The sequence below is a fragment of the Gopherus flavomarginatus genome, chromosome 4 (assembly GCF_025201925.1).
Source record: "Gopherus flavomarginatus isolate rGopFla2 chromosome 4, rGopFla2.mat.asm, whole genome shotgun sequence".
Lineage (NCBI taxonomy): Eukaryota > Metazoa > Chordata > Testudines > Testudinidae > Gopherus > Gopherus flavomarginatus.
This window is the reverse complement of record NC_066620.1, coordinates 80,911,895-80,928,997: the sequence shown is the minus strand read 5'-3', so window position 1 is coordinate 80,928,997 and position 17,103 is coordinate 80,911,895. Positions and strand designations below refer to the sequence as shown.

The following is a 17,103-nucleotide window of genomic DNA, read 5'->3' as shown; positions in this document are numbered from 1 at the left end:
CTGAATACATAAGAGGCATAGGGTTTTGTTTTTTTTTGTTATAAGCAAAAAACCACATACATGAGCAGACGTATGTAAAAAATAAAGTTTACCACTGATCCAAGGCTAAAAATGGACAATAAAGACTATACATAGTATTTGCAATTTTGGGTTTGTTTTTTTTTAAAATCAGAAAAATAGCTTGGAAAATAAAAATATATTACTTACTTTATTAGAACTCCCAGCTTTAATTCCAATTGGTACTTTACTCTAAAATAAAAAGACAAAATTACCGTCTTTTTTCCTACTGTTCACAGAAATGATTATGCCACAATGCCTGTTAAGCTGTTAACTGTTTTCTGCAAGTTGACACCTTTTAATTCCTTGCTGGGCTGATTCCTAGTTCTCTCAATTTATGTTTGCTAATCCAACCCAGATAAGAGCAGTCAGTTGTATGTCTACACTATCCGCTGGATCGGCAGGTAGTAATCAATCTATTGGAGATTGATTTATCACGTCTAGGGAAGACGCAATAAAAATCAATCTCCGATCACTCTGCCGTCGACTCCGGATTCCAGAGTCGACGGGGGAGCGGCAGTGGTCGAGTCGCTGCCGTCCTCACAGCCAGGTAAATTGACCTAAGATACACAACTTCAGCTACGTGAATAGCGTAGCTGAAGTTGGCATATCTTAGGTCAACTCCCTCCCACCCCAGTGTAGACCTAGGTTGAAAGCTTATTTCAGTTTCTTTTCCACTATTTGGTACTTATTTTTGCCTGACAAAACAATGAGCAATAGCTAATACTTTGGATACCCATCGTTTAATTTTATCACTAATGGATACTATTATTAATAAGTATTTCAGTTGTATTACCCTGAACAAAAGTGGCAATAACTAAGTTTATTACAGCCAATTTGTTTGACCAGTCTAAGATTTCACTAGCAGATATTAAACATTAGAGACTAGAATGGTGTGTAAATACACACATTTGTCTAATAAAGCTCATCCCTATAATTTAAAGTAGTTCTGGAAAGTCTACAAAAGTATGCAAGAAAAATTTCTCTCTAACCAATATGAACACAATACCTCAATTTCATCTACCAAATCTGATTTTTTAATTGCAAGTCTAGGGAAAATTAGCTTTCAACTGAAAGTACAACCTTCAACTCAACAGTCTAGGAGGAACTGAAGTTTATCATGTGTACATTCCAAAAGCATAAGTTACATATACACATTGTATGCCTGTTCCAAGCACTCAGTTGGGTGACAGGATGAAAATGTCAATTCTACTCCCACACGTGTCATGAAACTTCTTTAATAAATGTTTGTAGAATGCTTTGGCATCTGGATGAAGGGAGCTACAAAAATGCAAACTATTCTGACCATCCAAATTGAGGAATAATTGACTCAGATTTTCAAATCGAGTTGGGCTCCCAGTTACCTAAACAAAGTGGCCAAATTTTCAAAAGCGCTCAGAACCCAGAAGCTCCTCCTGAGAGTACTGAGGCTGTTCATGACACTTGCTTTGGGGTGGGAAGGACAGACTGGACTAAGATTAGAAATATGAGAAAAAGAAAAAGCATAATAAAAAAAATGGCATGTTCAGGTTTATGCTACAATTTTTGTTACATTCTAGAATGTTGTCCAAATTCTAAGCTTTAATTTAAAAAATAATGTATCTACATACAGTTGAGCCATTTTTGTAAAAAGAGACATTATAAGGTAGAGCACCAATAACTTAAAATAATTTTGCATTCAACTCCAGCTTTACTATTTTAGAACAATCCACAATGTTTTTAACTATTATTATCTGTTGGAAAAGGAAAAAAGCACACTATCAGAAGTTTAAAACAAAAACTGAAACATTTTAAAAGTTATATCAACTTGATCACACTTCTATGAAAATTTTTAATCAACTACGGTTATAAGTAAAATGAAAAGATTACTACAAAAAACTATTTAATTTGCACATCTGACAGCGCTTTACATATAGTTAATTTCACTAATGACGTTAGCCATGAAATAAGACTATTATGGAGGGGAATAATGACTTAAAATGAGAGGAATTAACTGAACTATGCATGTTCAAGCTATTCAAACTGAGAAGTTTGGCACTGGCAGTAGTTCCTAAATCTGCTACAGCACAGAGATATAAATCTAAAAAAGATATATAAAAATAAAGAGGATCTGCATGGGAGGTGCAGAGATTGTTTAAACCAGGAGATAACCATAGAAGAAATTGGTCTGGCTATGTGAGAAAATAATGATTTCTTGTTTTACTTTGATCCATACCTCAGGACAAGGCTCTACGTGACAATCTCTGATAGAACAATGGCCATCATCAGCCCAGAATGGACATGGTCTCTTAAGATTAACCTAAAAAACAAACAAAAAAAAGGCAGAAACAGAAATATACTATTAAACTGATTTAGAGCTACTTGGAAGTCTAGGAAGAGAGATGGAGAGCAAGGAATCATTAATGATTTGACAGTCTACGTTTAAGTTAAACAATCCTCCCACTTTCAATATTCACTTCTTGTGAAAAGACAGACAATCAATAAACTCTTTCACTAAGATTGACTTCAACCCACATTGCTATAATACCACAGAGACCTCACAAATGAATTTTGTCTTTGTACACATATAGATATCTTTTAGCAATAACTGATCTCCTCAAAGTTAAGGCTGAATTGTTTTTTTGCATTCATTTCAAGGAAACAAGAATAGCAGACTACTAATGCTCTCTTAACCAGAGAGCTGATGTACTCAATTATATAAAAATTACCAAAGCACAGTTTCTTACTTTGCTGGCTACACTTCTAAAACCACATTAAATATTCTCCAGCGTAAACAGAAGCAGTGAAGAAGGGCCAAATGGTGAATACCAATGGCATTTCCTGAGTGAGACTGCTATCGGTCAAACAGTACAATAATAAAGCAATGCAGCACAGATGGGCTGTGGAGATAAGCTAAAGAGAGATTCCAAATTGTTCATCTCTGATCTTTTTAATTATACTTTTTAACAATTCAAGTTACAAAAAAGTAGCAACACACTGTTTTCCTTCCTTTGAATTAGCCCCCCCTCCCAAAAAAACGAACACACTAACTGAGATTTGAAAGCACACTTGCCCTCTGCTTACCTCACAGTGAATTATGTCTTCAGCCCCCAGAACTCATCTGCACTGAGAAATTTAGCAGCATAATTATGCCAGTAAATTTCTCCTTTTAGACAAGCCCCCAGAAAATGAGACATTTGAAATCCAACACTACTTCAATTGAAAAAGTAAACCAGAAGGTATACTCTTGAGTCTTAGTACTTGGTTGCCAAAGCATTTGAAGCTAAAAAATGGCAGACTTCCGAATAAAAACAGTGATCACTTAACTCTTTCATGCCTATTGTGCATATACTTTTTAAGACCTCACTTTTTTCTTCTTTTTATGTGGCCTATACAAAATGTTCCCTCCGTTAATATACACCACTCTGAAGGGCACTCAATGGATCAGGACATTATTTAGATTCAGATTTGTCTAAGTTGAACATCTTGCTAAGAGGTAGCTAACTACCACTCTGAAACTGATAAGAGTAAGGGACTTAAACAGACTATCAAATACTCAGGCTACAAAATCTTGTAAAAAATCAGCTACTTTGCTGGAATGCAGCAAAATCAATCCAGTTATGCAAGACGGCAATAACCCTAAAAATAACCCTAAAAATATTCAATACTCAACTTAAAGCAAAAACCTTAAGAAGCATATTTGATGTAAGTAATTTAACAATTATATGCAGACTTCAAAGAAGATTTTAAACCAGAAACCAAACCCAAGTAGTTTGTTTTATGGAAATATAATATAACACCACCACTTATTTCCTATATAGCACTCATCAGTAGATCTCAAAGCACTTCACAATCTAATCCTATAAAACAACTTGAAACTATAAAATTTAAAACAAAAACAAAATCTTAACTATGAACAAGAATAAAAAGAGTTTTTCTAAATGTTTTGGAAAATGCATCACCAAGGACAAGAGAGTATAGTAGAAGCTATGACTCAGACCACCCAGTGGTGAAAAGGAACTGGAGACATTGGTAGCCTGCCCCACCATTTATCACCTGAGGAGAAACCAGGAGGCAATGCAAGGACGCATGCACAAACTGCTGAATAGTATTACTTTCAAAAGCTCCAGCTTTGGGCGCATGCACATAACCTTCAATGGAATATAACTGGAACCATCCAAAGAAGGTTAAGTGACTTGTCCATTGTCACACAGGAAGTCTGCACAGAAGCAAGGAATTGATCCTGTTTCTCCTAAGTCCTAGCCTAGGTTATGAGTACAGAGAAAACACACATACTACAAGTACACCATTCCTATAGTTTATAGCATCAGAAACCTTTCATAAATTTTGTTTTAGAAAAGTCTTGGATAGTTTACATCTGAAAATAGTTATTTCATCCATCTCTTTCCCTTATTATACCACGGGTAGCACCCACAATAGATAAGGTGAAGTTCCAACACCCATTTTCACCACTATTACCCTGTAGGTGCCCATAATTTTCTCAAATTAATTTGGAGCTAAAATTTTCAATGCTTGTTTATAGCATAATGGTGAAATATTATGTAAAGTCTAAGCAAGCCATTCAGCCCTTTTTCAATCATGAAACATTTAGTAACCAGTTACCTCACATATTTCCCCCCTTGTTTTCAAACAGAAGTACCAACACTTGTATAACTCAAATCTATTTAAGCTAGAAACTCCATCCAGAAATTGTAGTTACAAGCACTTAAAGTCATCAATTTCATGCATATGGTAGAACCAGAACTGCCACTCATACCGAATTTCTTAACTTCCGAGTACTTATTTTCTCAACCTTAATGATGCATTAATGGTAGATTTCATATTTAAGAAATATATATACACACAGAATAAGTTCAGAATTAAGACTGCATTTCAGTCTCTGTGCCCCAACACACTTTCACAAGTCACAAACATGCAAGGAGGTAGAGTTACATAATGCCAGTACAATGGTATAAGAAATTTTTATATAGTACGTCAATACACCTGTATTAATCTGACACTTCAACATGAAATTTTTAATGCACCACATTTATTCATTTCTAAAATAATTTTTGCCAAGTAGTGTTTCACTGCCTGCAGATAGCATATGTAATAACATAATTGGAAACCTCATGTCCAATCAATTTTATACAAAATACAGTGAAACCCCGCTATAACGCGATGTTTGGGGTCCAAAAAATTCCATCGCGCTCGCGCTAAATGCGGGGTCACGGTATAGTGGAGTTTCAAGCCAGTCAGTTTAAGTCAGTGGTCCCCAACCCGGTGCACTGATGTGCGCCGCCTAGTGCCTAGCGGGGGAGAGAAGCTGTGACACCGCACCTGCCGGGGACAGAGAACTCCAAGGCTGCGGGCACTGGAGCTCTCCGTCCCTGGCAGGCGTGGGGCCGCGGCTTCTCTCTGGCTTGGAGAGAAGCCGCGGTCCTGCACCTGCTGGGGACAGAGAGCTCCAGGGCTGCGGGCGCCGGCGCTCTCTGTCCCCGGCAGGCGCGGGGCCGCGGCTTCTCTCCGGCTTCAAGAGGAGGGATGCTCAATTTGTTTTGTTTTAAAGTAATTTTGCATTGAGATTTCTTTTTTGTTTTCTGTATTTGAGGAATTTATAACTTCTGCTGCAGTTGCAGAAGAAAAGTGGAATTCGGAACTCAGGAATTAATTGATCTGTTAGGTACAAGAGAAGGGGATGAGATTTTCAAAATGTTTTGCTTTTAACCATTTGTTATTTCTAAATCTCCATGTTAATTATGCTAATTTAGCACAGAACTCTTAAAAATTGAATATTTGAAATTAATCCTGAAAGTTAAATCTCTTCTAGAGTAATTCAATTCTTGAACCTCATTAATTCATACTAGCTGGGAGACTCAAATCCTGCGTATAAGGATTCAATGATTCTCCCCAATAATTTAGCACTGAGGAGCTGCACTAATGCTATACCGAAAAAATTGTCAGTGTAGGCAAAAGCATAGTAGATAAGAGTTTGTGATTTAGTAAGAGAATAATCAGTGAGTCTCAAGTATACTGCATCACAAAATTGAATGTTTTATCATTTTGACAGGTAGACTTTAATTATGTTATCACTTCATATTATATTAGCCAACATGCTGCAGCATTTAGTGTAGATGTAGCCAAACTGTGATCTGTGGCAAGTTGTCTAGTCATATAATGCTGACTCTCCTTGTTTCCAGTTGCTAATTGCAATAATAGGTAACTAAAATATATTAAATACTGCCCTAAGATTACTCTTCCAGTTTAGCAATTGCTGTAGTTAACATGGGGATATTATGTAATTGTGAATGAAGAAAGGGCAGGTGGCCACAAGACTACATAAAAGATGTGGTCCACACCACAAAATAAAATCAATCGATCAAGAATCTCTAACTGTTTTGTAATAATTTTAGTAGCAAAGTGAGAATTAGCAATGTTCTGTCCTGAGCCTGGAAACAAATGATATTAACAGACAGAAATGCTAGCCCTGACTTGATATACTGCTAAAACAAAAAGACATCTGGAATGGGTTCTCAGTGTCATCAGGTGCATCACGTATTTCTTTCACATTTTAAAAGTTACATTAAATAATATTTGTCTGGATTAAGTCAATTTGTTTTAAAAGCAATTTAGTTCACTCAAGTGCAAACCCTGAAGATGATTAGATGCTTTTGGTCATCATTATTCTCAACAAAATTTGGATTGCCCTAGTAAGCAGAAGATAGATAATTTACATATATGCTTATATTTAATTTTCTTTCCCTTCAGCAATGTTATAGTCTATGCTTTGTTACTTCTTTGATCAGTTGCAAATTACAACATAGCTAGCAGTTAGCCTTAAATGCAGGACTTCAAAAAATGTTAGAAACCATAAGACTGCCTGGAGTCTACGATTCTTAAAAGGAAATAAGGTTAGATATTAAACATTTTCCCCTCCATAAAACATAAAGGAGGTCAAAGCACTATCCTATCCTGCCACTTCTATTGTGAAGAACTTTTTTTCCTGCCTTAAAAAAAAGCCTACAACAAACATTAGATATGTTGTTCTCATCTACCTTCTCTCTCTCCTCTTGGTCCACAATCCCCTACCAAAAAACTATAGACAAATGTAAAACTGCTGGATAACAAACATACCAAACAAGGGAAATTTGAGTAAAAGCATAAGTGATTTTTAGTCCAACTGTTTAAAAACATTTAACTCAAATGCCTACGTAGCAATTGTGGGAAAAGATGTGTTTGTTAAAGACTCAGTACTCTGTTCATTAAAAGCTAAAAAAGCTTCCATTCCATTTCCAATAAATTCTGCAACAAAATCAGACCAAGATCAGATGACATTCCTGATATTAAGTTCAGCCTTTCTGATACATCATAAAGAATCAAAAGGGCACAAGCTAAACATTTTTTTTTAAAGCAGATTACCTTTAATCATAGGCATATATTTTTCTTTGTCAATCTATCTAGGGTGTTTGACTTTTTCACAGCGTTTCTTTCTCACAACTTCCAGTCGTTGTCCCCCCCCCCCCCCCCCCCCCCGCAACACCTAGGATACATCTACACTGCAATAAAAAACCCACATCATTGAACCTCAGAATCAGGGTCAACAGACTCAGACTCACATGGCTCAGACTGTGGGGCTAATAATTGCAAAACATGTGTTTGGTTTTGGGCTGAAGCCCAGTCTTTGAGACCCTCCTCCACCACAGGGTCTTAGATGCTCTGGCTGGACCCAGGCTCTACACTACATTTTTCAGCCCTACAGCCTGACCCCTGCAAATCCAAATCAGCTGGTCTGGGCCAGTGCCACAAATCTTTTACTGCAGTGGAGACGTATCCCTACAGACATTCTGAGGTCAGGTCAAGGGCTAAAAGTTAAGATACAAACTACTGAACGTCAAAAATATTTCATTGGTAAAATGGTTAGATTAGTACGTGCCAAAACTGCAGATTTTAAAGCCAATTATTTCTGTAGCAGAACCTTGGTGGCAAGAACCAAAAATCAAATTTAAAATCAGTTTTTCTAGCCATTACATATGATGTGAGTAGCCATATTATGAAAAAAAGATGTATCAAGATGTGGTATTTGATTTGTAGTGCACATGAGATGTGGAACTCTAAATTCTTATTATATACAATGATCCTCACTCTTCCCCTCCAATCGCTCTTCTTCTATTGTCCTGGCAGCGGGGGGGGGGGGGGGGGGCAGCGGGGCAGTGTGTGTGTGTGTGGGGGGGGGGGGGGGGAAGAATCAATTCTCTGGACCAGAAAAGTGAAATCTCTTACTTCATGCTTGAGGAACAAGCTGTTCTCTGTCACATAAACCATCTATTCCCTGACTGGTATGTTCTGACCTGAAACAATGTGAAAAACAACCTCCCATTTCCATTGCCTTGTGAATATTTCAAATTGCAGTAGGGCACAGTTACCATTTTGAAGACCACTAATTCTGTATGTGCTATCACCACTCTCCTCAAAGTACAGCATGAGGTTTACTTCTTGAAAAGAGCAGGAGGAGGAATTTAGCATAGTAGTAACCTGCACAAGCAAGATATCCATTTCTTCTGTTCTAATGTAGTAGTATTTGTGAGGTAAACGAACAGTTTAATCTTCAGACTCAATTTGGCTGTACAATATACTCTAGCTTAACCGAAACTCTATTACCCAAATCTCTGCTGCAGAAGTGATGGGAAAAGATTCAGGCATTGAAGAGGTTCAGCTAGTAGAGCAGATAGCTCTGGCCAGGACTGTGACGAGGACAATGACAAGTGGAGGCTACCTTGATGCTGAATGGCTCCTGCAATAGTGCACGGAGTCCTCTACAGCCCCACTGTCCCATAAGTGAGCAGTGCAGAACAGAGACCTCCAGCTAGGATTGCAAGGCGGAGCAGGCGGCAGCCCTGGATGTAGGGGAGGCCCGCGCTACTGAATGGCTCCTGCCATCTTGATTATAGGAACTTCTGATTATATGACTAAAATCCATATCCCCCATGCTATTTGGATAACTGCTCTGTACTCCTTTGGTACACTCAGGAGTGTTAAGTTCAGGTCTATCAGATCAGGAATTCATTCCTCAGCAAATAATAAGACATGCAGTGCAGAGAATACAATTTATTTTCTTTTCAATACCTCATTTGGATTACAAAAAAAAAAATTACAACAATATTTTCTAGTCATGTGAATTACAACTATGACCAACTTGTACTTAGACAAGGCCCCTTAAAACAACAAACAGAAGTTACCTAGCATTCTCCCTTTCCCCCTACTCCCTTCCTTTCTAAAAGCAACAACCTTGAAGAACAATACACAAAGCTTCAGAATTTGGGATTCTGGTTAACTTTGTCGTATTTTCTTTTTCTAAGCATATTGATACTGAAATGGAGGGAGAGAGAAATCCCTACCACGAAAACAAAGACAGGAATACAGAATGGTGCATAAAGACATGTTTTCTATTCCCGATTTCCACAAAAAGGATCCAGTTACAAAAATCTCATTATTTCTGGTGAGGAATTATGGGCTAATAGTAGAATATTCTGATATGCTATTTCTCAAGAATATGCAGGCATCAAATAGTTTACCAGGAGATTGCCCACATATAGTATACCACTTTAGATGAAAGATTACTACAGGACCTTAAACTGCAGATTATTTCATAAAGATAAACTGGTGTAGAGATACTCCAAATCCCAAAGTGAGACAAAGGCACTAGAATCCATTACGTATTTAGTATGTGTGTTGGCAGAAGGGACACTGAAAATACAAGCATTATGCAATCACCCAAATTAACAAACTACTACACGGGGAAAAATAGCCAAAAAGTATTTAGCAAGAAATCTCATGACCATCCTTGCAGCCTCTAGCACTACAATCAGACTTATTGAAGTCATCCCTAGTGAGCATTACTGGATATCTTGTCACAATTTCAGCATAAAAGATGTAGTTGACTGGTCAGGAATCTATCAAATTACAAACATTTAAATAATGGGTTTCTACATTCCTTAATCGTTTTGCAGTTTTTTTTTTTAATTTATCAAAATATTCTAGTACAAAGTTGCTCATTCCTGGAACTCTTCCACTAAAAAGTTTCCTTGCAGTACAGTCATGTTTGCTGCCCACTGGGGTAGAGAATGTCATAAGCACTGCTGTATTTTATTTCCTATGAGCTTGTCTTCACTGCATTGTCAGCTCAAGCTATAACTTGAGTTTTATCCCTAACTCCACTTCTATCCACACAGGAAAATCTCTCTCTCAAGTTAAGCAGTGCTTTAAACTCAAGTTAGCTAGCCTGTCAGGGGATGTGAACTGAAGATCGAGTGCTAGTGATGCTGGAGATGGAAACGCAGAGAGGATGCAGCAGCTTCTGCTACATCATTCTGGACTGCTAATTAAATCACTGTATAGCTGGAGTGTTTTGCACTGTGGTTATTCTAGTTCTATTAGCTCAAGTGAGGGTGGAGAGGAATAACTCAAGTAGAGTAACTCAGCCCAACTGTTGAAGTGAAGACAAGCTGTATATTTGCAAGGTGGGAGAACTGTGGGACAATTTTTGTTTACAAGGCTGAAGCCTTGTCTATCAGGTTTTTTTAATCTGCATCAGAGGAGTGTAAATTCTAGGGCACACTAACTGGCCCATGTGGACCCTGATGGTGTACACTAGGAAACCTTTAGTGCACACCAGCAGGGTCCGTCTGGGCCAGTCAGTGCGCAACACGCTAGTACACACTAGAATTTACACCTCTCTGGTGTGGGCTAACACTGTGTAGACAGGCCCTCAACTGGCTTCAGTATTTATATTAGGTACAGTTACTTTTGAGGGTTTTAGATTTTTTTTTTTGTTCCATTTCTGTTAGATCCTCTAGAGGCATCATAATAAGTTACAATTTATTACTAATGTGTTGTATATACACTCAAACAGTTTGAGTCCCATTTTCACTACCTAAATTGTACATAACTAGCTCCTCTTGAACATGGAAATTAGAACTGTCCATGGCCAGGCATAGATAACTTTGGACTTTAAACCCTTCCTCCAAATTTAGGGACTGTATTAATGAACACAGGAAAAACTGAGTTTAGAACTGAAGCTCATTTATCTCACTTAAATTACAAGTGAACAGATTTAGCCAGAGTTCAAAACTACTCATTACAATGATATTAAACAACTATTTTGTTATTTTAACTCTAAGCTCACCTCCACCAAATAAAAAAGTTGTCTACATCCCTGCTATAATAGTAGCAGGAGACTCAAATTTGCCTTTCATACTACTTCAGGAGAAGGAATTAGAGTATTGACTTCTTCCACAACAAATATATGGAAGATATTTAATAAAACAGGGCATGCTTATGCTCTGAAATCTTGTCATTTTGATTATCATCTAATTCCAGCATAATTTTGGAAGCAAATGTCTCAAGAGCCACTACAGTTACAAATTAATGCTTTACACTATTTGAAAATTAAGATTGCTGTTTTCAAAAGGAATAAAAGCATACGAGTTTCTAGCTCTATCAGTTCTCTAGATGGCACAGTGAGGAAAGGAGGTCACCATAATATGATTTTTAAGCTTGATATCCGATGACTTGCCAGGAAACAAGTGCTATCAATTGCTGAAAAGTGGGTATGCTGTTTCAGTTTCTAAACACAGGTATTCAAAAATACTGAACTGTAAAACAATCACTTATCCATTGGATTATAGTTTTAGTGATTTAGTGCCTAGTTAAGCCCTGAATCAGTGGCAAATAGCAGAGCTCAGACAGTATAATTTTCAATCAAAAAACTGAAGACTATCAAGTGATAAAAGGGAGTTTCGGGCTGTAAGAAAGAAGTTGATCAGATTTCAGAAAAAAGAAAAATGAAGATCAGACCGAGTTACTCTATAGACCATCATATGCTGGTTTTCACTTAGCTATGTATGAAAGTGTCATTTTTACTGTACCTTGTAATATCTGAAGTAGTCTCGTTCTTGCAGTTTCTGGATTTTGGGGAAGATCTTGTAAGTATTGAAGTCATCAATGCTTTCTATATCACACAAGCAGTCATCCAACACTCCGGTGAGCTACAAGAAACAAATGTATTATATTCGATTGCTTTCCTGACCAAGATTCAAGGTAGTAAAAATAGTTCTTAGTTAAACAAATCAACCCCAACAAAATTAAAGGATTTTTCTTAATAAAGGTGGATGAGGAGCTAGATAACTATTACATTAATGCATCATTGACAATTTAGTTTTGTTATGAGTTGGGTTAAACCCTTGCTGAAACCAGTGGATGTAACAACCACCCTTAATATGTGCAAGCAACAATTTAGCTCCTTTATGGACTAGGTCAGCCGAAAAATAGTAGCTTACACACAAAATAAAGGCATATGCGGGCAGAGAGATTTTGTTTTGTGTAGTTTTGTGTCTGTGAAAGTTAGAAGGTAAGAGAGAGGGTCAGCAAGCAAGCAGTAGACATACCTCAGAAGCACTGATAGCTTTCCCTGAGGGCCACACTATGTGAGCTTTTGGGCAAAGTGTTGTCTAAAAAGGGGCTTGAACCACTGTGCAAAGAAATTGCCTCCTGCCTTTTGATTCCTGCCATGTTTAAGAAAATAGTACTTTGTACATTCTTTGTAAATAAACAGGATAGTATCAAAAGGTATCTGGCTGTGTCATCAATTTCTCCTCAAACAAAACCATAGGACCCTGAATTTTGTCTAACAGCTAAACTCGAAGAGGGGTGACAATATCTTATCTTTACACTTGTTTAGAATAGAAAACTAATTTCTGATGCCATGGACTTAACTATCTTGAGTAATTTTTTTTATCATCTGCAAATTTTGCAACTTCACTGTTTATCTCCTTTTCCAGATCATTTATAAATATGTGGATCAGCCCTGGTCCCAGATCCTTGGGGGGACCTGTTATTTACCACTCTCCACTGTGAAACCTGACCATTTATTCCTACCCTTTGATTCCTATCTTTTAACCAGTTATTGATCCATGAGAGAATCTTCCCTCTTCTCTCATGACTGCTTACTTTGCTTACGAGCCTTTGGTGTGGGAACTTCTCAAAGGCTTTCTGAAAGCCCAAGTACACTATATCCACTGATCAACCTTCTTCACGTTTGTTGACTCCATCAGATTAGTAGATTGGTGAGACATGATTTCCCTTTACAAAAGCTAAGTTGACTCGTCTCCAACACATCATGTTTCTGCATCTGATAATTATGCGCTTTACTATAGTTTCAAACAATTTCCCCGGTACTTAAGTTAGGCTTACCAGCCCATAACTGCCATCACCACCTCTAGAGTCTCTCTTAAAAACAGGCATTATATTTGCTACACTCCAGTCATCTGGTACAGACGCTAATTTTAATGACACACATAGGATTTGATCCTGTAAATACCTATATGACTAATCCCACTGACTCCCAGGTCGCTACTCAAGTAAGCCAAACTACTCACATGAGTAAATGTTTGCAGTATCAGTGCCTAAAATTAAAATTTAAAACACTGAAAGCATTTTTAAATACCTTTAATAAATTTAACCATACTTGTAGATCTTAGTCCATGGTCAACTATAGAAATGGCAATAGAACAATGCTACACAATATTGTTTTTCATTAAAACCTACAGCTTGTGTTTTAGTCTTCCAAACACAAATTAAGAGTTATTCAGCAAGCAACAAAACACTGAAGATAGAAGATGGACTCTTCAGAAATGAGAAGAAAGGCGACATCTAAGAAGTCTTGAGTCTAAAGATAAAACAATTTTAAAAAAGTATCAAAAGTATCAGTGTTTACAACATAGATAAGAAACAATACAAACTATCTCCAATAATCTGTTTTCAAAAGTGAGACAATTTTTTTTTATAAAATAGCAAAAAAAACTTTGCAAAGTGTAATTTAAAACTAAACACTGTTGTAATTATATTAAGATATTCTTGGAAGGTGTTTTAAGTGGCCCATATTGTGCGTGAAGGCACAACGCTGGAAGGTGATAATCCTCATTCATGATACACCAGCAAAACAGATTAATGAGTAGCTTGAAATCCCTTACATTTACAGAGCGGTTCTCCTAGCGTGGATTCCACACTCAGAGCTTTATCTTACTTAAAATACTCTATCATTCAGTAAGTTCAATACAACAGGTTTCTGCATCTTCTCTATTACTGTTTGAATACTTGCATGGAAATAATTCTCTTTATTATGTTGTCAGAAAAAGAATTGCATTTAAAAAGATCCTGTGTTAAAACATTATTAGAACAAATATTAAAAGCCTATTACTTTTCACTATTCATGCTAGGTTGTTGGGGGTTTTATTTATTTATTTATTTTGGGGGGCGGTGGGGTTGCATTTCATTGATCTCTGACAATGAAACTAGACTGGCTAGTTCACTTGATAGGTATAGGGCCAAATGCTGCCCTGGCATGAGTTATCACACCTCCAGTAATTTTAATTGAGTTGCATAAATTTATGCCACAACTGAATCTGGTCCATAGCATTTTTCTGCTTCTTATACAGTACTTTTACTTCTGATACTATAAGGAATTTATGCTGTTGGAGGAAGGGATTTAGACACTTAATTGAAATTTAACCAACAATTTAATGAAAACATTTCTAGTGCTAATAGATTTGTAAAACTTTTTTTAAACAAGTCTATTTACAAAGATTACACCTACAACAACTCATTAAACATTTCATTTCTTACCTTGGAAAACATGGCAATGTTCAGTTTTATATATATATAAAACTGAGGAACATAAGGACACATGAATGGCCATACTGGGTCAGACCAAAGGTCCGTCCAGCCCTGTATCCTGTCTACCAACAGTGGCCAATGCCAGGTTCCCCAGAGGGAGTAAACGTAACAGATAACGATCAAGTGATCTCTCTCCTGCCATTCACCTCCACCCTCTGACAAACAAACAGAGGCTAGGGACACCATTCCTTACCCATCCTGGCTAATAGCCATTAATGTTAACCTCCATAAAATTTTCCTAGCCTTCACAACCTCCTCAGGCAAGGAGTTTCACAGGTTGACTGTGCGCTGTGTGAAGAACCACCTCCTTTTATTTGTTTTAAACCTGCTGCCCATTAATTTCGTTTAGTGGCCCCTAGTTCTTACATTATGGGAACAAGTAAATAACTTTTCCTTATTCACTTTCTCCACATCATTCATGATTTTATATACCTCGATCATATCTCCCCTTAGGAAGGAGAAGAAAGAGAAACTTCTAGATAACGTAACAAGGCACTTAATGCTGATATTAATTTTTCAGATACAACTGTTACATGCATACGTGTTATAGGAAGTGGAAAACAGACCAGCTAAATATAACCACAAGGTATGCAATTCTCTCATCACTGTCTTACTAGCAACTATAACATTCAAATTAATTATTTTTAATTTTATTTGTATCATACGGATCAAAAGTGACTAGCCCACAATCTTGTTTCCAGGAAATGTATGAAAGTGTCTGTTAAAATGATTTCTATATATGACATCCCATGTAACCAGTAAACTATTAATTCTCTAACTTGTTTTCCAATATAAGCCAACCTTTTATAAAAATTATGCTTAAACATAATTAAGTGCCAAGTTACATGCATTTAAAATACGGAATTTATAGAAACATCTAAATTTGGTATCTTGTGAAACGTACAAGCTCTGAATAGAATACATGAATGCAGTAACATTGTTAGCACCTTTATACAGACAATTTTAAAGGTGTGCTATCAGGTGGTTGTATTTTAATTGCTTAAACATATTTCCTCATTAGAAAACCAACTGGGATACCTTGTTTTGCTCCTCACAGTTTTACCACTTTGCTGCATACGCAAAATATGAGAGAGAAAACTAGTAGTCAAAACACTGTAAAGAACTAGGGGATAATAGATATCAAGAATTTGAACTGCTGTTAAAATATTTTATTTAATGTTTAATATCTTATTACAAATATATAGGGCTGTTGAGCGATTACAAAAATTAATCGTGATTAATCACGCTATTAAACAGTAACAGAATACCATTTATTTAAATATTTTTGGACATTTTCTACATTTTCAAATGTATTGATTTTAATTACAACGCAGAATACAAAGTGTACAGTGCTCACTTTATTTTTATTATAAATATTTGCACTGTAAAAAACAAAAGAAATAGTATTTTTCAATTCACCTAATACAAGTATTGTAGTGCAATCTCTTTATCATGAAAGGTTCAGCTACGAATGTAGGATTATGTACAAAAACAACCCTGCATTCAAAAATAAAACAATGTAAAACTTTAGAGCCTACAAGTCCACTCAGTCCTACTTCTTTTTCAGCCAATTGCTCAGACTAACAAGTTTGTTTACATCTGCAGAAGATAATGCTACCTGCTTCTTGTTTACAATGTCACCTGAAAGTGAGAACTGAAAGTGAGAACAGGCATTTGCGTGGCACTGTTGTAGCCAGCGACACAAGATATCTACATGCCAGATGAACTAAAGATGCATATGTTCCTTCATGCTTCAACCACCATTCCAGAGGACATGCATCCATGTTGATGACGGGTTCTGCTCAATAACGATCCAAAGCAGTGTGGACTGACGTATGCACATTTTCATCAACTGAGACAGATGCCACTAGCAGAAGGCTGATTTTCTTTTTTGGTGATTTGTGTTCCGTAGTTTCCACATCAGAGTATTGCTCTTATAAGACTTCTGAAAGCATGCTCCACACTTTGTGTCTCTCAGATTTTAGACGGCACTTCAGATTCTTAAATCTTGGGTCGAGTGCTGTGGCTATCTTTAGAAATCTCACATTGACATCTTATTTTGTCAAATTTGCAGTGAAAGTGTTCCTAAAACAAATATGCGCTAGGTCATGATCCGAGACTGCTATAACATGAAATGTATTGCAGAATGCTGGTAAAACAGAGCAGGAGACATACAATTCTCCCCCAAGGAGTTCAATCACAAATTTAACGCATTATTTTTTTAACAAGCGTCATCAGCATGGAAGCATGTCCTCTGGAAAAATGGCCGAAACATGAAGAGGCATATTAAGTTTTAGCGCACCTGGCACTTAAATATCTTGCAACGCCGGCTACAAC

General features: G+C 36.8%; 2 protein-coding genes across 2 annotated transcripts in view; one reads left to right on the top strand and one right to left on the bottom strand.

Annotated features, from left to right (window-relative positions):
* Positions 1–17,103, top strand: part of EDARADD (EDAR associated via death domain) — an 86,795-nt gene that overhangs the window by 27,708 nt on the left and 41,984 nt on the right. Inside the window, exon 3 of the mRNA XM_050950463.1 lies at positions 15,287–15,352. The gene's annotated coding sequence lies outside the window, so the exon portion shown is untranslated. The remainder of the gene's footprint in view (positions 1–15,286; positions 15,353–17,103) is intronic.
* The window catches only part of ERO1B (endoplasmic reticulum oxidoreductase 1 beta), a 69,995-nt gene that overhangs the window by 50,417 nt on the left and 2,475 nt on the right, over positions 1–17,103 (bottom strand). Inside the window, exons 2-4 of the mRNA XM_050950486.1 lie at positions 11,961–12,080; positions 2,273–2,356; positions 208–249 (exon numbers count right to left, since the gene is read on the bottom strand). Coding sequence (XP_050806443.1) covers positions 208–249; positions 2,273–2,356; positions 11,961–12,080 — 246 coding nt within the window. The remainder of the gene's footprint in view (positions 1–207; positions 250–2,272; positions 2,357–11,960; positions 12,081–17,103) is intronic.